Genomic DNA, 23,768 nt, shown 5'->3' on the forward strand with positions numbered 1-23,768 from the left:
TGAAGTTGGACTGTTGCAGTCTTCCTCCTACACTGAGTAGTTCGTGTTCGTCCAGGGACGGTTTCAGTTCTTTGATTTTAGTCATGGTTTAGGCTTTTTCCTGCCTTCAGTAATTTCTCCTGACTAAAACTCTATTGTTCTGTTACCTTGATCCAGACCCGAACAGTTCGTCAGCAGTTAGTTCACCTTGCAACTTTAATAATTGTACGAGCATTCGCTATGAATCTCTTTATCCAGGTGGTCACACTGAACACTTCTCAGTTTGCTGTACCTTTCAAGTTCCAACACGGTTTAGTGATGTCTGTGCTGTTTGCTGTGAGCTGTACAGTGACCAGGCGACTAGACTTGAGTTCTGTATTCACCTCTTCTGGAACCTTGTCATCATCAGTCTCCTCTGACTGTTTAGGTGATGTCAGAATGATGGGTCCGTTCCACCATAGCTGGCTCTGTGTCAAGTTTTGAACAGTTTGTCCTCTTGTAGGGAGGTCGGCTGGATTAGTTTCCCCTTCAATAATGTCACGATGACTCTGGATCAGTCAAGGACTGGAGCTCTGTCACTCCATTTGCGACAAACGGTTTCCGTTTCTGAGCTGAGCTGCAAATCCAATGCAGCACGTTCATCATGTCTGTCCACATTTTGATCGATTTTTGTTCCATTTTCAGTGTGCTCATCAGGTTGTTTGCTAGTCTCGCTCCAATCACAGCTACCATGAGCTCCAGGCGTGGCAGCGTCATTTTCTTGAGTGGGGCTACCCTGGACTTGGATGCGACTAGACTTGTCGTTGTTTCCCAATCTTGTGATAAACCTTGCAGGTAAGCTACTGTACTGTAAGCCCACAGAACAAGTGTAGTTTCAGTCTGTGGCAGTTCTGTGGCTGCATGTCTGCTCTGTACCACCTTGGTATGGCAAGCTGGTGTAGTTCTGAATACCACAGTTGCCATTCTTGTGTCAGATCAGGTGGTAAATCTTCATCCCAGCTGAGTCCCCTCTCCCACATTTCCTGGAACATGCGCTTGATCCTGATGGTGAAGGGGGTCAGGAAGCCAAGAGGGTTGAAGAAGCATGCAGACGACTGCAGAACACTTCTCTGTGTTTTCCTTGTGCTTTAGAATGCTCAGCAGCGGCCTGAGGTCAAACACAAAGTAATCTGTTCATGGTCGCCACACTAAACCTAAACTCCTTGTGTTTCTAGTGCCAACGGGAGGTCAGTTGTCGTACTCTCCTCCCATTTTGTTTTCAGTTCAGGAGGGTTGGTCATCCCCTTGCAGAGGTCCATGCCTGCAGTCAACAGCATTCGCTTTGCAGTTGTCACAAAGTAAGCCTCTTCAACATCGCATTAAAATCATCAATTAAGTAATCTACATAGAGTGACTCCCCCAATGCCTCGACAACTTCTGGTTCTTCTGTCTAGCTGTGAGCAAGAATGGACTTGGGGAAACTCCAAATAGCATTCTGGTAATCCTAAGCACGCGCAGCTCTTCTTCATTTTCTCCCCTTGGTGGGCCTGTGAGCAAGAGGAATCTCACAGCGTCTCTCTCTCTCTCTGCTAGGGATTTCTGCAGGAAAGCCTTCTTGATGTCTGCCGTGAATGCAATCTCATGTAGTCTGAACTTCATCGGAATGCTGAGCAGAATCGGATTCAGGTTCGGTCCTGTGAGTAGACAGTCAGAGGGAGGGACAGCCATCTTCATGGGACAAGGCATCAAACACCCCTCTCAGTTTTGTTGTCACCTTGTCCTCCCGGAGTACTGCATGGTGAGGTAAGTAATATTTCACGTTGTTGGAGTTTGATGCGTTGTCCTTGGGCATGTCCACTGCCATATCCTACTGTATGTGGTCCTCAACTACTTCATTGTATCTGCTGTACAACATCATATCCTTCATCAGTCTTACCTTCAAACCGATTCTTGGCGATTCTATACAGTTGAAGTCAGAAGTTTACATACACCTTAGACAAATACATTTAAACTCAGTTTTTCACAATTCCTGACATTTAATCCTAGTAAAAACTAGGATAAGATTAGGATCACCACTATTTTAAGAATGTGAAATGTCAGAATAATAGAATCACATTCCCAGTGGGTCAGAAGTTTACATACACTCAATTAGTACTTGGTAGCATTGCCTTTAAATTGGTTCAAACATTTCGGGTAGCCTTCCACAAGCTTCCCACAATAAGTTGGGTGAATTTTGGCCCATTCCTCCTGACAGAGCTGGTGTAACTGAGTCAGGTTTGTAGGCCTCCTTGCACGCACAAGCTTTTTCAATTCTGCTAACACATTTTCTATGGGGTTGAGGTCAGGGCTTTGTGATGGCCACTCCAATACCTTGATTTAGCCGTCTTGAAGCGATTTTGCCACATCTTTGGAAGTATGCTTGGGGTCATTGTCCATTCAGAAGACCCATTTGCGACCAAGCTTTAACTTCCTGACTGATGTCTTGAGATGTTGCTTCAACATATCCACATAATTTTCCTCCCTCTGATGCCATCTATTTTGTGAAGTGCACCAGTCCCCCCTGCAGAAAAGCACCACAACAATATGATGCTGCCGCTTCACAGTTGATGGTGTTATCCGGCTTGCAAGCCTCGCTCTTTTTTCCTCCAAACATAACGATGGTCATTCTCGCCAAACAGTTCTATTATTTTTTTCATCAGACCAGAGGACTTTTCTCCAAAAAGTACGATCTTTGTCCCCATGTGCAGTTGCAAACCGTAGTCTGGCTTTTTTATGGCGGTTTTGGAGCGGTGGCTTCTTCCTTGATGAGGAGCCTTTCAGGTTATGTTGATATTAGAGTCGTTTTACTGCGGACATAGATACTTTGTACCTGTTTCCTCCAGCATCTTCACAGGGTCCTTTGCTGTTGTTCTGGGATTGATTTGCACTTTTCGCACCAAAGTACATTCATCTCTAGGAGACAGAACGTGTCTCCTTCCTGAGTGGTATGACGGCTGCGTGGTCCCGTGGTGTTTATACTTGGGTACTATTATTTGTACAGATGAACGTGGTACCTTCAGGCATTTGGAAATTGCTCCCAAGGATGAACCAGACCTGTGGAGGTCTACAATTATTATTGGAGGTCTTGGCTGATTTCTTTTGATTTTCCCATGATGTCAAGCAAAGAGGCACTGAGTTTGAAGGTAGGCCTTGAAATACATCCACAGGTACACCTCCAATTGACTCAAATGATGTCAATTAGCCTATCAGAAGCTTCTAAAGCCATGACATTCTGGAATTTTCCAAGCTGTTTAAAGGCACAGTCAACTTAGTGTTGACCCACTGGAATTGTGATACAGTGAATAAGCGAAATAATCTGTCTAAACAATTGTTGGAAACATTACTTGTGTCAGGCACAAAGTAGATGTCCTAACCGACTTGCCAAAACTATAGTTTGTTAACAAGAAATTTGTGGAGTGGTTGAAAAATGAGTTTTAATGACTCCAACTTAAGTGTATGTAAACTTCCGACTTCAACTGTAGTTGTCTTGGAGTTCTGGCATTTCTCATTTACATGGCAACTCCACATGGTATCGTTCATCTTTGAAGGTGGTTGTTCTCTCGAACAGCTGTAGAGCCTCCTTTCCTCTGGGTTCTGTGTTTTCCATGTCAAGCCTTGGCAACACTTGACATGGACAATGGTCCCTGCACCGACCATCCAAGGGTTCCCTCTAAAGCAACCAGCGTCTGTCAGTTGCTCCACTCAGTCTGATACTATCTGCAAGTAGTAGTCTGCTCATATCAGGACAGAGTTCAGGATCTTTGTTATCTTCTCGAAAGTCTGCGAGCTGCAGTCCCTTTCTATTGAGCTCATGTTGAATCTGCTCACCGGGAACCTTCATCACAGCTGTGCACACTTGTGGGGTTTCAATTGCCTCCATTTCAATTCTCTGCTATTTGTCCCAGACATTCTCCAAGATGACATTCACTGTGTTGCGTTGGGACGTTGCTGGAGCAGTGGAGCCAAACGTGTGAAGAGTGAGTGCCTCTTGTCTGATTACTGGTAGTTTCAGGCCCTTCACAAGGTTTTCATGTATGAAGCTTCTCTGACTGCCTCCATCTAGTAAGCAACGAGCTATCTTCCTGCCCGATGGGCCTTCTACCCATGGCTTTTATCGTTTATGGCAACAGTGTTCTGGCCGCCTAGTTGTCTTCACAGAATGGGGAATAACTGAGGAAACAACAGCATCTGCAGAAACAGGAGGGGGTTGCACCTCACGCCTCTTACCAGTACACACAGCAATGTGATGTCTGCTTCCATATGTTGCACATGACACTGACTTTAAAGAATTTTGATATGTGTTTCTTTCCTAAACATACAAAAGCATCTTCCCATGTTCTTTAGTCTCTCTTTGTGTGCAGCAATATTGTGATCTGGGCAGTTTTCTGAATATGTGGTCTGCACCATCACCGAATACAGTTCTGTTCCTTCTGGCTGGCCGGGTGGCAGTGCCGCAGCAGATAGCATGTTGGGTCTTTGTTTTAATTTCATCGGAGGAGCATGACCTGTTCCATGGTTTGACCTCTTTCTGTTGGTTGCATGATCTTAGCACTACAAATGACATCTCCCTGCTCTGAACCTCCTTCTGTAGGAAACTGACCATCTCAGACACTTTCCATTCATCATCTACTCCCCTCTGACGACTATAGTCAAGCGCTATCTCCTCTGCAATCATCTGTAGTAAGATTGGGCACAGTAGCCTTCCATAGGTTTCTGACACTACACCCAGTGATTCCAAGCTCCCAATCTGAATTTCACATTCATCGTATGCATCTGTAAGAGGATTTCCTCACGGGAGTGAGATTCAGCAGCTTTGACACGTGAGCACTAATCACAAGATCCTTCCTTCCAAATCTGCTCGAGAAGAGCGATTGTATCATCATAGTTACTGTTAACATCAGTCCTGCTACTGACTTTGCAGCTGGTCCAGTGAGAAGTTCTCAGGTAGGTATAAACTTCTCTACTGCACAGTGAATCATTGTTGTGAATAGCAGTCTCATACTGGCTCCAAAACTCCCGCCACATACTGACATCTCCATAGAATTTCTCAATCAACTTCGGTAGCCTTAGTGATTGTCTCTGTGTTCTGTTTTCAGTTAGCGTCACTCACCCGTCCTGGTAGTGGATCGAGGTCCTGTTTTGTATTTATTTTTTATCTATTACTCATTGTGCACGACTCTCCAGCATGATAACGCACTCTTTGTAATTCTCTGTGCATGCAATCTCCGCATCCAATACGTCCAACGGAGTTAACTGTTCAATTCCACAACAGCTGACAGCAATTCCAACAATGTACTGAAGTAGTCGGTATCCAGATTTTACTGGGTTATATCCACGTCAATCTGATTCAAAATCCGTGTTGTGGCACCTCAGGATGGTACCCCGCTTTTGTCTCATTCTTTCTGCTCCATACCGACGTTCCTCCTCAGCCATTTCAGCCACTTCATCCCTCGGATCACCGTCGCAGCTCATACTCCCTGGTTTCGGCACCAAAAATATAGAACAACTATGTTCAAAGTAATGACTCGGGACGTCAGTTGAGATGAATACTTCTTTTTGAGTAATAATACTTGTTCATGTTACATTTTACCACTTTTACTTGGATAATGACTTGTCACTTGTACACAACAGGTGTGTTCTCTTATCTTTAGATACAGCGCAATGAATTAACTGTAAACATTAACTCTGTAACCCATTAAAGTTATAACAATGGTAAGAGTGGCCAGACGGTAAAAAGGCACATGACAGCCCACTTGGAGTTTGCCAAAAGGCACCTAAAGGACACTCAGACCATGAGAAACAAGATTATCTGGTCTGATGAAACCAAGATTGAACTCTTTGGCCTGAATGCCAAGCGTCTCTTCTGGAAGAAACCTGGCACCATCCATACGGTGAAGCACGGTGGTGGCAGCATCATGCTGTGGGGATGTTTTTCAGCGGCAGAGACTAGGAGACTAGGCAGGATGGAGGGAAAGATGAACGGAGCAAAGTACAGAGCAATCCTTGATGAAAACCTGCGCCAGAGCGCTCAGGACCTCAGACTGGGGCAAAGGTTCACCTTCCTACAGGACAACAACCCAAAGCACACAGCCAATACAATGCAGGAGTGGCTTCGGGACAAGTCTCAATCTCCTTGAGGGGCCCAGCCAGAGCCCGGACTTAAATCCTATCGAACATCTCTGGAGAGACCTGAAAATAGCTGTGCAGCGATGCTCCACATCCAACCTGAGAGTGCTTGATAGGATCTGCAGAGAAGAATGGGAGAAACTACCCAAATACAGGTGTGTAGTGTCATACCCAAGAAGACTCGAAGCTATAATCTCTGCCAAAGGTGCTTCAACAAAGTACTGAGTCTGAAAACATACAGTGCCTTGCGAAAGTATTCGGCCTCCTTGAACTTTGCGACCTTTTGCCACATTTCAGGCTTCAAACATAAAGATATAAAACTGTATTTTTTGTGAAGAATCAACAACAAGTGGGACACAATCATGAAGTGGAACGACATTTATTGGATATTTCAAACTTTTTTAACAAATCAAAAACTGAAAAATTGGACGTGCAAAATTATTCAGCCCCCTTAAGTTAATACTTTGTAGCGCCACCTTTTGCTGCGATTACAGCTGTAAGTCGCTTGGGGTATGTCTATCAGTTTTGCACATCGAGAGACTGAATTTTTTTCCCATTCCTCCTTGCAAAACAGCTTGAGCTCAGTGAGATTGGATGGAGAGCATTTGTGAACAGCAGTTTTCAGTTCTTTCCACAGATTCTCGATTGGATTCAGGTCTGGACTTTGACTTGGCTATTCTAACACCTGGATATGTTCATTTTTGAACCATTCCATTGTAGATTTTGCTTTATGTTTTGGATCATTGTCTTGTTGGAAGACAAATCTCCGTCCCAGTCTCAGGTCTTTTGCAGACTCCATCAGGTTTTCTTCCAGAATGGTCCTGTATTTGGCTCCATCCATCTTCCCATCAATTTTAACCATCTTCCCTGTCCCTGCTGAAGAAAAGCAGGCCCAAACCATGATGCTGCCACCACCATGTTTGACAGTGGGGATGGTGTGTTCAGGGTGATGGGCTGTGTTGCTTTTACGCCAAACATAACATTTTGCATTGTTGCCAAAAAGTTCAATTTTGGTTTCATCACCTTCTTACACATGTTTGGTGTGTCTCCCAGGTGGCTTGTGGCAAACTTTAAACAACACTTTTTATGGATATCTTTAAGAAATGGCTTTCTTCTTGCCACTCTTCCATAAAGGCCAGATTTGTGCAATATACGACTGATTGTTGTCCTATGGACAGAGTCTCCCACCTCAGCTGTAGATCTCTGCAGTTCATCCAGAGTGATCATGGGCCTCTTGGCTGCATCTCTGATCAGTCTTCTCCTTGTATGAGCTGAAAGTTTAGAGGGACGGCCAGGTCTTGGTAGATTTGCAGTGATCTGATACTCCTTCCATTTCAATATTATCGCTTGCACAGTGCTCCTTGGGATGTTTAAAGCTTGGGAAATCTTTTTGTATCCAAATCCGGCTTTAAACTTCTTCACAACAGTATCTCGGACCTACCTGGTGTGTTCCTTGTTCTTCATGATGCTCTCTGCGCTTTTAACGGACCTCTGAGACTATCACGGTGCAGGTGCATTTATACGGAGACTTGATTACACACAGGTGGATTGTATTTATCATCATTAGTCATTTAGGTCAACATTGGATCATTCAGAGATCCTCACTGAACTTCTGGAGAGAGTTTGCTGCACTGAAAGTAAAGGGGCTGAATAATTTTGCACGCCCAATTTTTCAGTTTTTGATTTGTTAAAAAAAGTTTGAAATATCCAATAAATGTCGTTCCACTTCATGATTGTGTCCCACTTGTTGTTGATTCTTCACAAAAAAATACAGTTTTATATCTTTATGTTTGAAGCCTGAAATGTGGCAAAAGGTCGCAAAGTTCAAGGGGGCCGAATACTTTCGCAAGGCACTGATTTAACTTGCAGAAACTTCTAAAAACCTGTTTTTGCTTTGTCATTATGGGGTATTGAGTGTAGATTTAAAAAAAAATGTAAAAAAGGTATTACAGTTTTTTTTTAAGGCTGTAACGTAACAAAATGTGGAAAGAGTCAAGGGGTCTGAATACTTTCTGAATGCACTGTATATAGACAAAAGTATGTGGACACCAATGTTCCCTACATTTCTTTGGGCACTGAGCATTTTTCAGGTCTGCTGAGCGCAAACTTGAACGTTGTGAAAATTCTGTGCATGTAGCACACGTGGCTACATGCAGCTCTCGCTTTGATCTCAAAACAAGCACATCTACTCACGACCGCTCATGCTGTAAACATAGTCCAGTTCAAAGTAAATGGCATAGATCCCTATATGGCAATGGTATATTTGCATATAGGCCTACTGCAGCTCTTATTGTTTATGCTGCACCGGTCTGTGTAGAGTACGGGCTGAGTCGTGTGTGTCAATCCAAAATAATGCCACTCCGATGCATTCTGCTACAACAAAATATCTTGCATAGTTGGTTTTGTTTCGGTATGTTGCATTGAAAGTGGCTTATATTGCATTGATTCAGTCACAATTGCCACAGTAAAGGGAAACGTTGATTGTGTTAACAGGGAAAACTCTAGAACAGTGGTGACCAACCTTTGAGTCGAGATCACTTTCCGAGTCAAAATGCAAGCTGCGATGTACTGGACAGATTTTTTTTACATGATTTAAAAAACATAAGCCTATGCAACATTAACCAATTAAAAACAGCACTGGAGCAATGAGGTTTGTGCAGTAAGCTATAGGCTTTGCTTGAATTGCCCTGTCAATGCATGGTTGTTGGGGTCATTTCTTAAAATATACACTGCTCAAAAAAATAAAGGGAACACTAAAATAACACACCCTAGATCTGAATGAATGAAATATTCTTAATGACTTTTTTCTTTACATAATTGAATGTGCTGACAACAAAATCACACAAATTATCAATGGAAATCAAATTTATCAACCCATGGAGGTCTGGATTTGGAGTCATACTCAAAATTAAAGTGGAAAACCACACTACAGGCTGATCCAACTTTGATGTAATGTCCTTAAAACAAGTCAAAATGAGGCTCAGTAGTGTGTGTGGCCTCCACGTGCCTGTATGACCTCCCTACAACGCCTGGGCATGCTCCCGATGCGGTGGCGGACGGTCTCCTGAGGGATCTCCTCCCAGACCTGGACTAAAGCATCCGCCAACTCCTGGACAGTCTGTGGTGCAACGTGGCGTTGGTGGATGGAGCGAGACATGATGTCCCAGATGTGCTCAATTGGATTCAGGTCTGGGGAACGGGCGGGCCAGTCCATAGTATCAATGCCTTCCTCTTGCAGGAACTGCTGACACACTCCAGCCCCATGAGGTCTAGCATTGTCTTGCATTAGGAGGAACCCAGGGCCAACCGCACCAGCATATGGTCTCACAAGGGGTCTGAGGATCTCATCTCGGTACCTAATGGCAGTCAGGCTACCTCTGGCGAGCACATGGAGGGCTGTGCGGCCCCCCAAAGAAATGCCACCCAACACCATGACTGACCCACCGCCAAACCGGTCATGCTGGAGGATGTTGCAGGCAGCAGAACGGCGTCTCCAGATTCTGTCACGTCTGTCACATGTGCTCAGTGTGAACCTGCTTTCATCTGTGAAGAGCACAGGGCGCCAGTGGCGAATTTGCCAATCTTGGTGTTCTCTGGCAAATGCCAAACGTCCTGCACGGTGTTGGGCTGTAAGCACAACCCCCACCTGTGGACGTCGGGCCCTCATACCACCCTCATGGAGTCTGTTTCTGACCGTTTGAGCAGACACATGCACATTTGTGGCCTGCTGGAGGTAATTTTGCAGGGCTCTGGCAGTGCTCCTCCTTGCACAAAGGCGGAGGTAGCGGTCCTGCTGCTGGGTTGTTGCCCTCCTACGGCCTCCTCCACGTCTCCTGAGGTACTGGCCTGTCTCCTGGTAGCGCCTCCATGCTCTGGACACTACGCTGACAGACACAGCAAACCTTCTTGCCACAGCTCGCATTGATGTACCATCCTGGATGAGCTGCACTACCTGAGCCACTTGTGTTGGTTGTAGACTCCGTCTCATGCTACCACTAGAGTGAAAGCACCGCCAGCATTCAAAAGTGACCAAAACATCAGCCAGGAAGCATAGGAACTGAGAAGTGGTCTGTGGTCACCACCTGCAGAACCACTCCTTTATTGGGGGTGTCTTGCTAATTGCCTATAAATTCCACCTGTTATCTATTCCATTTGCACAACAGCATGTGAAATTTATTGTCAATCAGTGTTGCTTCCTAAGTGGACAGTTTGATTTCACAGAAGTGTGATTGACTTGGAGTTATTGTGTTGTTTAAGTGTTCCCTTTATTCTTTTGAGCAGTGTATATTTCAAAATTTGAGGTAGGCTATATGATCACACCATTAATAGATCTGCTGTTGTATTATTTGAGGCACAGCTGAGTGAGCATACAGACTTAGGGTCCACCTCTCAACATCCCTTCGCTTTCCCTTTCCTCCACTGACCAAAAAGGTGCACTGTCTTCCAGCTGAAGGCGAAACTCAAGTTGAACCGTATTACTTCTGCCTCATGAACAAATTCATGTTGTTACTCCTACAAACAAGAAAGTGAAACATTCCTTGATATTAAAAAAGACCAAGCTGCTAATAACAACGTAAGCCTATCGATACACTCAATCATTAATGCTGCAGTGCTTTGAAATAGGAAGACCGCGCATTTTAAAATTGTAATACTAAGTGCTGAGTAAGAACTTAAACATGAACTCAGTCATATAAACAGCAGTTATTCATTGCATTTGTTGACAGTCTCTCTCGTCATGGTTTTAAACCTTTTGAAATTTCACAGTATCAATTTTGCTGTAGCTTTCTTTTATGCCTGCTACGTTACTGCAGACGCGGTAATCTAAGCCATCCGATTGGCCAGCGGTAGACCCATAGTGCACTTGATTTTCTCTGTGCCCACCGGAAAGGCAGAGTTTGTACCTTCAGACACATGAAATTGTGAAAAATGGCACCAGTTCGGCTACCTAAGTACTGTTATTGTGAAGTGGAAATGTCTAGGAGCAACAATGGCTCAGCCGCGAAGTGGTAGGCCACACAAGCTCACAGAACGGGACCCGCCGAGTGCTGAAGGGCATAGCGCTAACTACCGAGTTCCAATCTGCCTCTGGAAGCAACATCAGCACAAAGAACTGTTCGTTGGGAGCTTCACGAAATGGGTTTCCATGGCCGAGCAGCCGCACACAAGCCTAAGATCACCATGCACAATGCCAAGCGTCGGATGGAGTGGTGTAAAGCTCGCTGACATTGAACTCTGGAGCAGTGGAAATGTGTTTTCTGGAGTGATGAATCATACTTCACCATCTGGCATTCCGACGGATTAATCATGGTTTGCTGGATGCCAGGAGAACGCTACCTGCCCCAATGCATAGTGCCAACTGTAAAGTTAGGTGGAGGACAAAATGGTTTGGGGCTGTTTTTCATAGTTTAGCCTAGCCCCATTAGTTCCAGTGAAGGGAAATCTTAACACTACAGCATACAATGACATTCTAGACGATTCTGTGCTTCCAACTTTGTGGCAACAGTTTGGGGAAGGCCCTTTCCTGTTTCAGCATGACAATGCCCCCATGCACAAAGCGAGGTCCATACAGAAATGGTTTGTTGAGATCGGTGTGAAAGAACTTGACTGGCATGCACAGAGCCCTGACCTCAACCCCATCGAACACCTTTGGGATGAATTGGAATGCCGACTGCGAGCCAGGCCTAATCGCCCTTCGACGAGCAGGTGTTCACATACTTTTGGTCACTTAGTGTACCCCAGTGATGCTTGCAAGAACTGAACCCACCTTGAGCTTCTAGTTTGCGTAGAAGTTTGGCGTCAGTGGCGCCTGGGAAGTCGGCCTCGCCAACGTTAGGAAGTCGACCCTTACTGCGCCTGGACCGGGGGCCCTCGTCACCTCTCCTCTGGTGTTCAGGCTTAGGGGGATGCCCACGCCTCCCCTCCATGGCCAGGATACGAGGAATCACCTCATCCTCGGTCAACAAGCTCCACTGCAATCCCTTATGAGAGGAGAGCGAGGGACAGCCAATTAGAGCATTCCATTTACTTACACTGCAGTATGACTATACTTGATACCGTATAAACAATAACCTCATGACAAAGAAATATGAACGTTAAGCTTAAATACATATATCTATGTAATTGCTGCCTTTAAGTATGAATCAATTAGACATCACTTGTTGTATGTAGAAAAATGCATATTTGTCACTTTTTTTCTATGTACTGAAAGGGCTCCATCTTAAAATAGCGTTTTGGAGTGAACTATCCCTTTAACTATATGCGCCTGGCTTTCATATTACAATACAGCATATAACTTTTCCAGTGAATGTAATAGTAACACAATGATATACAGTACTTTAGTACAGCTACAGTACAGCTACAGAAGACTGCTCTGTGGGAGGGAAAAAACGGTCAATAAAGAGATGACAGTCACCTGCGGTCCTTCTCTGGCTTCATAGAAGTCACCAACCCTTATTTTTGCACTGAAGCTAAAATGATCGCGTGTGATGTCACTTATTCCATTTCTGGACACATACTACAAAGAAGAACATAAATGAGGCCTTGGTGAGACAAAAGGTCAGTGTTAAGGCAAAGATTAAGTTAATAACAGAAACCTTATTGGTTTGGGTGTAAACTATGTCTTTCTTGATCAAAATCTGGAGACAATGCAAATAAAATCCCTCATTAACATTAGCTTTAAATCTATTAGGATTCGTAGGAAAGAGATGTAGGGAGAGAGGATGCTAACGCTAGTGACCTGGGAGGTATGACCTTACCTTCATCACGTCGGGGTACTGCCGGAGCTTCTTCCCACACGGGGCGTAATACGCCACGTCTCCCTGCAGACGGCCCGCCACATTACAGATACGAGTCTCTCTCTGCCACCTAGGATGGAGGGAGGTTACAAGTGATTCACATACAGAAGCACAATCCCATTCACACTAAATCGGGCAGAACGACACAGTGCAGTGCCGATATATTCCAGTCATGTATCATTTTGTAATGTTTCAAGCAGTCAAAGTAGAGGAACTATACAAGATGCATTATAAATTGTACTGTATATCAAAGTACATGAGTGGAAACTAAGTTGATTTGTGCTACCTTCTTACACCTTCTTCATTCTTTTACACAACACTTAGTCAGCTAAAATTGTTACATGCTCTTCTCCTAGCTGCCAATCCTTCAGCAGACAGCTAGAGCCTGATGTTGGCGAGGGCAGCTATCTAAATGAGCGGTTTACAGCTGTGTCTTCTGTACTGAGTGGTCTGGCTGCCCTGTGAGCCCTGTAGGAATCAGACTCTCCTGGGATGGACAGCTGCCAAGAGGAACACCGCCCCACACGACACGATTCTGGCCCAAACGGCACCCTATTCCCTACATGGTACACTAACCCATGGGGCTCTGGTCAAAAGTAGTGCACTATACAGGGAATAGGGTAGCATTGGCGACGTAGCCTGGATCTTAAGCGGAGCAGGGGACTGATATAAGGCTTGTCGCCTTGCTTTTCTCTTTGAACCTGCTGATGAGAAACATCCGTGGGAGATGAAAGACACCCTGATCTAAGTGCAGCGTCGCTGGGTTTGTGGTGGGTGGCGGGACGGAGCTGCTAATGTTGCGCGTCTGTGTTGAGACTGGATGTGGTTAACCCCTGACCATCACTGCTGCAGTGCCTCATTTCCTGGCCACTCGGCTTACTGTCAGGCCTGGGCTTTGGAGGGGCCCACTGAGGGAAGGCGGGATGGATGGTGAGTGGTAGGGAGGGATAGAGAAAAGGGATGCAGGATAGAGGGAAAGAGAGAGGGACAAGGGAGGGAAAGGGGAAAGTTTGAGGAAGGGAGAGTTTAGGGGAGGAGGGGTAGCGGGAGGGAAGGATGAAGGGAGGATGGATGAAGGGAGGGAAGGAGCGATGTTGTGTTGTTTACTCTTTTTTTCGTCTAGCCACTCTGTTATTGACGATGTATCATCACCGCTCTGGAAAAAGGAACCTCACTGATTGGGATGTATACACTATGATTTGGCTCCTTTAAGACCCTTTTAGTCAGTCATACCACCCATGTTGTTTGAGGGACAGAGGAAATCGCCACAACATCATCATTACAGTACTTTACTTTTTTTACATTTCTTTTTTACAATAAATGCACTATGCATTATGTGTGTTGAATGCTGTAACAGAATACAACAATTAATAAAAGTCCCAGGATGGTAGTGACTGCTTATCACTTTTTAACCATCATTTATTCACATTACTTTAATAAAATATTTATTTTATGACTATTATTTCATTCCAAGTCATCATCTCATCAGAGCTGCTGCATATGCTGTCTGAGAAAATCACTATTTTAGAAGGTCTTCAAATTAAATAAGACATACTTTTATGACCGCTGAATACCACCTATCAATCATGTAGATCATGTATTTTCAGACTCGAAGCAACTGCTTTCTAGCCATCTCGATTTTGCTTGTGCTCTTCACACAGATTGGACAAGTTTAAGTGGGCGCACAATGGATTACAGTCATTGTAGTTAATTACCAAGTGTTCTGTGCTAAACTATGTAAAGTATTGGCCTGTTGGAAACTACAACATCACACAGTTCAGGCTTGATGTGATTATCTCTACAGAAGCTGCACAAATCAAGCTCACAGAAAAAAAAAACAGAACAAAATGGAATTCAAATAATTGAACCGAAGTCGGTCAATTAGTTGTTTAAAAACCCCAAAATAACTGACATTTCGGTTAATCACTCAGCACTAACAGTGGGTGACCAGTGACATTCTGAGTGGTGTATATATGTATATACGGTGTATATCTTACCCAAACTCTAGAGGTGTCCGCAGCTTTCTCTCATCTGTCACTCTCCTTCTCTTCCCTGTTCCTGGGATAAAGAGGGGACTCTTTACAACAGTCTGACAGATCCACTGTGACCTGAGCAAATGCAGAAACCTTGTCGTGTTGGCCAGAGGTGCCCTTAGTCTAAAATAAGAAACACCTACGTCAATTCAGTTGCCTAGGGGGAAACAATGGCTTGAAAACTCCACCCACCAGACAGGGTACCTTTAAGAACATTTCAGCCTGTTACGTTCAGGTGTTTTATTCAAAAGAAACATGCAAAACCATAGGGTCCTTTTAACCACTGTTGCTTTTAGAAATGACACATCAACGCAGGGTTAGCAATACAGCACCTTGTCAAATCGACCATGTCAAAGCCGATATCAAGGAATAGAGCTAAGAATGATTATATGGGAGTGGAACTACAACAATAAAAAGATTCCAACATGCAGCTATTAGGAAAGAGAGACTCGGACTGCAGTAATCATGGAGGTCTGAGCCAGCCAAGTGCTTCAGCTGCTAAACGGTTAAACATGTGCCAGCCAGGGTAATCAAAAGACTCAAAGGGCCTGCTCTGAGTCATCAAAACAATGACACAAACACTTTCACCAGAGACACGATTTTGCATTGAGAGACACCCTGAACAATGTTTTCCTGCTGGATCTTTTTTTTTTTTAAGCATGCGTTGTTTCCCCTGGATTGGACTGGGTGATCAGACTAAGCATTTGGAGAAGGAGAGGACTGGACTTCCAACCAACAGCCTCAAGGTCCACGACCAAATAGCACTATATTGGGAATAGAGTGCCAATTGGGATGCAGGCCATGAGAGTAGCACACTGGTTTGAGCAGGGCTCTCCAACCCTGTTCCTGAAGAGATACCGTCCTGTAAGTTTTTCTCTCCAACCCTAATCTAACGCACCTGATTCTAATAATTAGCTAGTTGATAAGTTGCATCAGGTTAGTTACAACTGGGGTTGGAGCAAAAACCTACAGGAGGGTAGGTCTCCAGGAACAGGGTTGGAGGGCCACAGGTTAGAGAGCAAAGATGAGCTGAGAGAGTTCCATTGGTACCTGGTGGAGTGGAGCAGAGAGTATATGAGGAAGAGGGGGTGCTGTGGTAGACCAAGGCCCCAGAGCTGGTCACCATGGCTGGGGTGGGCAGGCCACCGGATGCCTTGATGACCTGGAGGTTGAGAGGGGAGCAGCTGGCTGAGAGGCTGGAGGAGGTGGTGTCGAGTAGAGAAGAGGAGCCTTTGGCACGCTTCAGAGGGGTCCTATCTGCCTCCGTGTCCGTGGTGGTCTCGTCGCGGTCCTTCACGTCGTCCGAGTCGCTCTCCAGATTACTCTCAGACTCTGCAGGGGAGACCAGTGGGAGTGGAGGACTTGATAAGTCATTCTCCAATTAACATTCAGTTCACATTCAACCACACTGATAATCACAGGCCTCTTGAAGGAACCTCTTTAAAGTATCTGCTGAATCTGTACCTAAAGTGGCTCTGAAGCACTTAAACCAGACGTAAGAGCTGTTCCAGAAGTGCATGACATTAACGTGCTGAGCTGACTAACCTGATAGGCTGTCATCAGAATCCTCCTCGTCGTCGTTGTCATCATGTTCATCATCCTCATCCTCTACGGAGTCGTCGGAGTCCTTGCTGCTGGGGATGTCAGACTCTGTGCCCCGGAACAGCTCCACCTGGGACTGCACCAGGTGGGTTTGGGACTGGGAGATGCCCTTCCCTGTGTGGAGAGCCTTTTGCTGGGCCTTGCTCTTCCCAGCTCTGTGGGCCAGGCCCGGTGAGGTAGAGGCCCAGCCTAGGGCTCCAGAGCTTTGCTCCTTATGCCCAGTGCTCAGGTTGACAGGCATAGAGAAGGGTGGGCTGGTGGCAGCCAGGAGAGAATTGTTGATGGTGCTCCTGTTCTGACTGCTGCTGCGAGGCTTGGTGATGAGGGCCAGGGGGGCATCCTGCACAATGCTGTGGATCACCCCTTTGGGGTGGGCGCCCAGGAGGGAGGAGGCCAGGAACAGGTTGGAGTGGTTGGTGTGTGGAGAAGGGAGCCTGAGACTGCTCGGGGTCTCTGGAGACAGTTTGGGCGGTGCTAATGAGGAGGGCGGTGCTAATGAGGAGGACGATGAGGCGGCCATTTTCTTTTTCTTCAGGCTCTTGAACAGATCCTGATGCATCACTGGCAGAGGGAAGGCCTGTTTGAAGTGCTCCTGGGAGACGAAGGGCTTAAGGAGAGAAGGAAGAGGGGAAAAAGAGAATGGAAGTAATTATACGAGCTGTCAGTCATTTGCATTACTGCAGATTGTGAAAGGAAAACATAATAAGGAATGCACTTGTAATTGCTCAGTGAGAATGACAATGAGGAAGCGGGTCTCTCCCATTAAAGTATATTAAAACGAGTCCGTGTCGAACACGGTATACAAAGAATAAAAAGCTGTTCGGCACAGTCCCTGCCAATTTTCTCTGTTTAGTGCCGTATTCTAGGCTTAGCAATCAACTTTCTTTTTTGAGATACCTCTAAACTCCGTCAGTACTCAAATCCTGTTCCAAAGGTCTTGTTATAGATTGACCTGCTATCACCACTGTTCAGATTAACAATAATAATTTAATCCTTGGAAAAAGACAGATTTTTTCCCCCTTTTGATAACAATGGGATAGCAACGGGCTTCCTAAAGCATTACTGAGTTAATTGCGTGTCAGCTTTTGTGAAGTATTTCCAATAAAGCTAACTAACTGCATTGTCACTTTAGGTCGTGTACAGGGAGAGCCGGCATGAAACGTAATCAAACTGCTGATAACAGTGCTTAGACGTTTCATTTTCTGTAGAGAGGAAGCTGACCTTTTCAAATCTGCAAATCAGAAACAATGATAGTCAAGAAGAAATGGTAGATACTAAATATCCATATCCTCTCTGTGAAAAAAAAAAAAGAACGTTATCAATATTGCTTTGGAGAAAGACTTCAATCGAATAGTCTTATTTTAATAAGTGGAAAACACACCATTACACACAAAACAATGAAAATGCAAATAATTTGCATACAGCAAGACTCACCTGTTTCAATTTAAAGTTGTTGATGTGTAACAAGGTTTCATCCAGGAAGTTTCTGCTCCCCAACTTCATACTGTCAGACAGGGGTTTGGGGGAGCCTGTCCGAGATTTGGGTTTGTGTGAGGGCGAAAGGGTGGGTGGTTTGGGGGACGAAGACAGAGAGAGAGGCTTGGGTGAGGAGGAGAGAGACAAGGGCTTCGGAGAGGAGCAGAGGGAGACGGGCTTGGGAGATGAAGAGAGAGAGTTTGGTTTAGGTGAAGAAGAAAGAGAAAAGGGTTTGGGTGAGGAAGAGAGAGAGAAGCGCCTGGTGGGTTGAGGAGACGATGAGGCCTCCCTGCGTGGTTTGACCAGAGCCAAGGGTTTAGTACTGGCCAGCCCCGTAGCCTGGATCACACTGGTGTGCTGCTTGAGTTCTTCCTCCCTGTTCCTGGAGCTCTGGAAGACAAGGGATGTGGACTGGGACAGCGCTGGGGGCTGGGGTGAGGGTTTGAGCGGGTAGTGGAGGAAATGGAGAAAGGTCTCATCTGGATGTTTCTGAAGCAGACCACTCCGGCTGTCCCGAGCCTTCTCGCCTTCAGCAGCATGGGGTCTCTTCTTGCTGATGGCAGTGCTCTGTGTCAGGCTCTGAGAGAGAGAGAGAAGAGGAGGGGGAGGACAGTTTCATGTCAGCTCTGACTCAACCCAGCCCACGATGGCAGCCCTGTCGGGCAACGCGGTCAGGCCCCCAGCGTGCCACCCACCAGCAGAGCTGCCCTTGACATTTAACTGAGATTAACAGTCATAGAGAGCGTCACAGTGTGCTTGGAACAAAGCGGAAAGTATAACATTTTCGAAAGACAAACCATACAGACATGTCATGTTGAAATAGTGTATGCATGAGTCCAGATATATGGCTACCGAGTTCTAACAATCCAACAGGGACAGTTCGACTGGACAAGCGCCTGAAGTACACCTTAATCGTCCTCTTTACACGGCTCTCCTTCTCCGAGTCAGAATCGTCGCTGTCGTTGCTCTGATCGTCGTCGTCATCCTCCTCGTCTAGGTCGTCTGAGTCACTGCTGTTCACCCCGTCGCTGGAGATATCCGAGGAAGAACCTGATTCGCTGTCACTGTTGCTGGACGCCTCCACTGGTTTCTTGCTGAGTTTCTATAACAGAGAACAGTGACGGAGTCATTCCGGCCTGTACGGTAACTGAATACCATTGCAAAACAGCACACATCTCAGATGTCAATGCTTGTCTAGATCGCAGCCGCCCTTGCAGGACACTAACGTTGCCAGATATGTTTACCACCAACTAGTCCTTTTTGGACTTGTTTTTCCTGGGTAAGCCCTAATATTAGTTGCCAGATCCTACTAACCTTCTCTGTAGTTTTCTGAACGCTCTTCTCCTTCACTTGGGTCCCATCCTGGTGGCTCTTGCGGCTTCTGACGCTTCCGTTGGTGGCTTTCTGTTTCTCCGTGTTCCCCTGTGTTGAGAACGTAGCGGCGGTTGTGCTGAAGCTGCTCCCAGACACAGTGGAGATCCTGCTGCCATTCACAGCGCCATTCACTCCTTTGACCATGAGGAAACAGACACCACAACTATCAAATCAGGAACGACCACTTCTATACAGTGATTATGAAAAGGAAAATAAGGTGGAAGACGGGCGAGTTCTCTAAAATGATGACTTATCAGAAATTGCCAAAGCACTTACTATTGGAAAAAATCTAATTACATTAGCAAAAGGATCTCCAGGTTAACATATTCACTGGTGAGACACCCGGCACCTGCTTACAAACTGATTTATGCATTAACATGGTCTTCCTATTGCCTCCAGGGTCAATTAAACATATTTGATATTGTACCTGTGCCCATAAGGACATCATTCTCTTTTATGCAGAAAAGTTCCTTGCTTCATTAAATTGTTTGCAGAGTAGGGAAAACATCTGGCAAGAGAGAAAGTGTGTGTGTGTCTGCCTACCTTTGGCTGTGGCTCGTCCATTCTTGCTGGGGATGCGGGCCTGGAAGGGGCTGAGGTCGTTGCTCTGCTGGAGTTGGGGTAGGAACATGGGCGGCAGCCCCAGGAGATGGGGAAAGAAGGCTGCAGCTCCCCGCCCCTGAGCCTCAGCTGCCCGCCACCATTCTTGGGTGTGGAGGGAGAGGAGAGAGAATGCATGAGAATCCATGCCAGGCTGATTTCACTGTTATTCGAGTCGTGTTTAATGCATCTCAGTGATGACACACTGTTTCAGACAGCCAGGGTTTACGGCTGTTCAACCTTTCTGTTTCTCTTTGAACAGATCTCAGCAGATGACCAGTGCATTCCACAGACTCACTGATTTCAGCCCATTTAATTGTAAACATGTTGAGAATTGTAAATCCCAGAGGATAGACGTAGCTCCACATTTGAGCCTCATTCATGCTGGATATTTCACAGCTGCAAAAACGGGGACTTTCTCTTTCCCTTTAAAATGGCAAAAGAAATTCAAAATGGAGCCCTTTGTGCTTGATGAAGTTGAACATACTCCTGATTCATTTGTGATTCCAGACTTATACAACAACAAAAAATCATATTCACAAGCTCTGGAAACTGTATACAGTTCCTGGTTGCTAACCAACACCATTTTCCTCTGAGTGTGACAGAAAAAAATGTATGTAACAAAACATTTAGCTTGAAAAGTGTGATAGGTCCAATGTTTTTCTCAGAGGTCAAGGTGGTGGTGTGAACCATCCCAATCTATAAAAGTAATGTCCTGAATGCTGCCTATTGAACTGATGTGACGATACCATAAAGGCTAATAAGCACACATTCTGGGAACTCTCAGAAGGCGGAATGAACTAATCAAATGATTGTGTCCCAAACGGACACCGATATTCCCTTAATTGTGCACTACTTTTGACCAAAGCCTTATGGACCCTGAGCAAAAGTAGTACATTATGGTCTGCTCCAAAGTAGCGCACTATATAGGGAATAGGGTGCACGTCTGTTATTCACTGTCAGATACTGATACATTTCTAGTTTGTACTATTCATTATTAGACATAAACTAATGATAGTGCATATATTTTAGAATGGATTCTAGTCAAGGCCCTCCTACCTGGAAAAGCTGCCATACCTGGAAAGGCACCTAGCTGGGAGTGAGCAGCCAAGGCAGCAGACATCCCCAGGGAGCCCAGGCCTCCAAACTCTGAGCGCCCTGAGCTGGTAGTGTACAGACCAAATGCTGGGTGGTTGACGATGGGAAAGGCACTTGAGACCGTAGACATGTTGAGATGTTGATCGCCCGCCGCCCGGAACAAGTGTCCTGGAAAAGGGAGGCGGGATAACGGCATAATGAAGCATCTGTATGAATTTAGTTACATAAACTATGTAGCTAAAATACCACAGCTAAATAATTCATCCGTATGACTGTTAATGTTTAATATCGCAATAAAGTGTCCTTAAGGATCTGTTACAACATCCTCTGGATGGGAAGAGATCATGTTTTATGCATTATCAATAAAGACGCTGGTTAGTGGGTGTAAAGGAAAAAGACTCCACGGATTCTGCTTGATCTGTTCAAACATGCTTTTGCAAATATGAGACATGGTTGTGGGAGGCTGTTGGGATTGTATTCAGAGGGAGATCATCATGCATGTTTAAAGTGCCTGGTGCTGTTGCTCGTGTTTGAATACGATTATAAAATTGCAATATCAACAAAATGGCCTCTAACATTTTGCATAATCATTTTCCTAAATAAAAGTCAACCTGAATTTGGTTAGGTGGGGGGGGGGGGATACAATATATTTACAAGGATGTTCATTTCATGTTTTGCTTTTTTCCTGTATGTTGGAATTTGTGCAGGACATTTGAACAGCTGATAGCAATCCCAAGATTCCTCCTCTTGCACCTGATAGATGCAACTAACAGATCACTCCTGGTTCACCGAGATATTGTAGGCAATGTTCCCTCTAATTTTTGGGGGCACTGAACAAATTTTAGGTCTTGTGAGCGGAAACCTGAACATTATGTGAATTTTGTGCAACTTCAGGGACACGTTTACAGTAAACACTGAGGCTGTACTCTTATAGGTTTTAGACAGTAGCCAAGCGGCTATTTGATCATAATGTAGGCCTACCACCAAAACCAGTAGAGCAAATCCCATAAAACGTTCACATGGAAATAGCTTTTGATTACAATAGCCTATGTGTGGTGTTCAATACAGGCCTACACTGCATGAGACTTTTAAAAACATTTTTACATTATGAAGGGCTTGACATTAATGAATGATTTGGTACTTGGTCTGTAACACCATGGGCTAGTTGACTGTAAATAACATTGTATTGTCTTGTATGATGCAAGAAAGCACTTTACAAAATAAAATGCATTATTATTACTACCATACAGAGAATTAGACCATGTAGGCTACCGCTCTGCGTACTGGCTTATTTGTCAAAAAGACTCCAGCCACCCTAGTCATAGACTGTTCTCTCTGCTACCGCACAGCAAGTGGTACCGGAGCGCTAAGTCTAGGTCCAAGAGGCTTCTAAACAGCTTCTACCCTCAAGCCAAAAGACTCCTGAACATCTAATCAAATGGCTACCTGGACTATTTGCATTGCCCCCCCTTTTACGCTGCTGCTACGCTCTGTTATCTATGCATAGTCACTGTAAAAACATAGTACCACCTGTAAAAAGCCTCGATATTGTTATTTTACTGCTGCTCTTTAATTTCTCTCTTTTTTTTTGTTGGTTAAGGGCTTGTAATTAAGCATTTTACTGTAATGTATACCTGTTGTATTCGTGCATGTGACAAATATATTTTGTTTTTAAATCTGATTTATTTGCATATTCAAGCCGCTCTCAAAATACAACACTGCCCCTTTAATTAAGACAATTAGCTGACTGGCATTTCAAAGACAGCTCTTGTCGGAAGCAGTAACTCCCCATTGCTGAACTATACTTATCTATAACTGGGATAATAACTCGCTAACTGCGCACTGAGCTGAACTGATCTGAAAAGCGGATTCACTCGAGGGTGATTGAATGACCGCTCCAATAGAATTCTACTCCGTTGCACTCTGGCTACAACAAAATCACAGACTCAATCTTACAAAGTTAGATCTGTTTTGTTGCATTGAAAAGGGGCTGATATGTTGATTTAAAAACTAATGGGACGAATTCGGTGAAGTACAATCTCGTGTATCTGCGCAGCATGGAATTTATTCTGCGCCACAGTCCTGGAGGAAGTGTGCGGTTTAGAAGGAATTTTATTTAACTAGGCAAGTAAGTTAAGAACATATTCTTATTTACAATGACAGCCTACCCCGGCCAAACCCAGGTGACGCTGGGCCAATTGTGCGTCGCCCTATGGGACTCCCAATCACGGCCGGATGTGATACAAGCCTGGATTCGAACCAGGGAGGGCCGTGTCCAAATACCATACAAGCGTACTAAATTGTATGCCAACAAATTATGTTTTATAGCATGAATGATTTTCTTGTTATTTTTATGAATTAATGAATTGTTATTTTCGTGTCAAATGGACAATAGGCAACCCATCCCTTATGGGATTAATTGACACAAACAAACTTTACAATAATTCACTGTGGTAATTCCATGATAATTCTTCCGGTGTTCTCTGCATTGCGCATCGCATAAAGGGTGAAAAAAATATTCAAGCTAAAAATACATAATAGTAATAAGGTTACCCAAACAGTAATTATATCCCTAGTATGTGAAATAACAAAAATAGTACTCAATGCATCATCTGAATTGGTGTCGAATTCCCCATTCGTTCGTTCTGGTACATCGAGTCAATTTGAT

At 44.8% G+C, this 23,768-nt stretch overlaps 1 protein-coding gene across 11 annotated transcripts in view; it reads right to left on the reverse strand.

The window, feature by feature from the left end:
* LOC110520061 (bromodomain adjacent to zinc finger domain protein 2B) overlaps positions 1-23,768 on the reverse strand; it is a 98,564-nt gene that overhangs the window by 22,227 nt on the left and 52,569 nt on the right. For 8 of the 11 annotated variants that reach the window (XM_036974331.1, XM_021597065.2, XM_021597064.2 and 5 more), the window contains 11 exons: positions 21,062-21,268; positions 19,946-20,107; positions 19,343-19,536; positions 18,936-19,130; positions 17,987-18,607; positions 16,496-17,159; positions 16,001-16,282; positions 14,915-14,975; positions 12,879-12,987; positions 12,536-12,637; positions 11,888-12,101 (listed from right to left, as the gene is read on the reverse strand). In XM_036974331.1, the coding sequence (XP_036830226.1) occupies positions 11,888-12,101; positions 12,536-12,637; positions 12,879-12,987; positions 14,915-14,975; positions 16,001-16,282; positions 16,496-17,159; positions 17,987-18,607; positions 18,936-19,130; positions 19,343-19,536; positions 19,946-20,107; positions 21,062-21,268 (2,811 nt within the window). Of the gene's footprint in view, positions 1-11,887; positions 12,102-12,535; positions 12,638-12,878; positions 12,988-14,914; positions 14,976-16,000; positions 16,283-16,495; positions 17,160-17,773; positions 17,843-17,986; positions 18,608-18,935; positions 19,131-19,342; positions 19,537-19,945; positions 20,108-21,061; positions 21,269-23,768 lie in introns of those variants that run through there. The other 3 variants (XM_036974337.1, XM_036974335.1, XM_036974336.1) reach the window with 2 other exon arrangements.

Source organism: Oncorhynchus mykiss, chromosome 3 (genome assembly GCF_013265735.2).
Source record: "Oncorhynchus mykiss isolate Arlee chromosome 3, USDA_OmykA_1.1, whole genome shotgun sequence".
Lineage (NCBI taxonomy): Eukaryota > Metazoa > Chordata > Actinopteri > Salmoniformes > Salmonidae > Oncorhynchus > Oncorhynchus mykiss.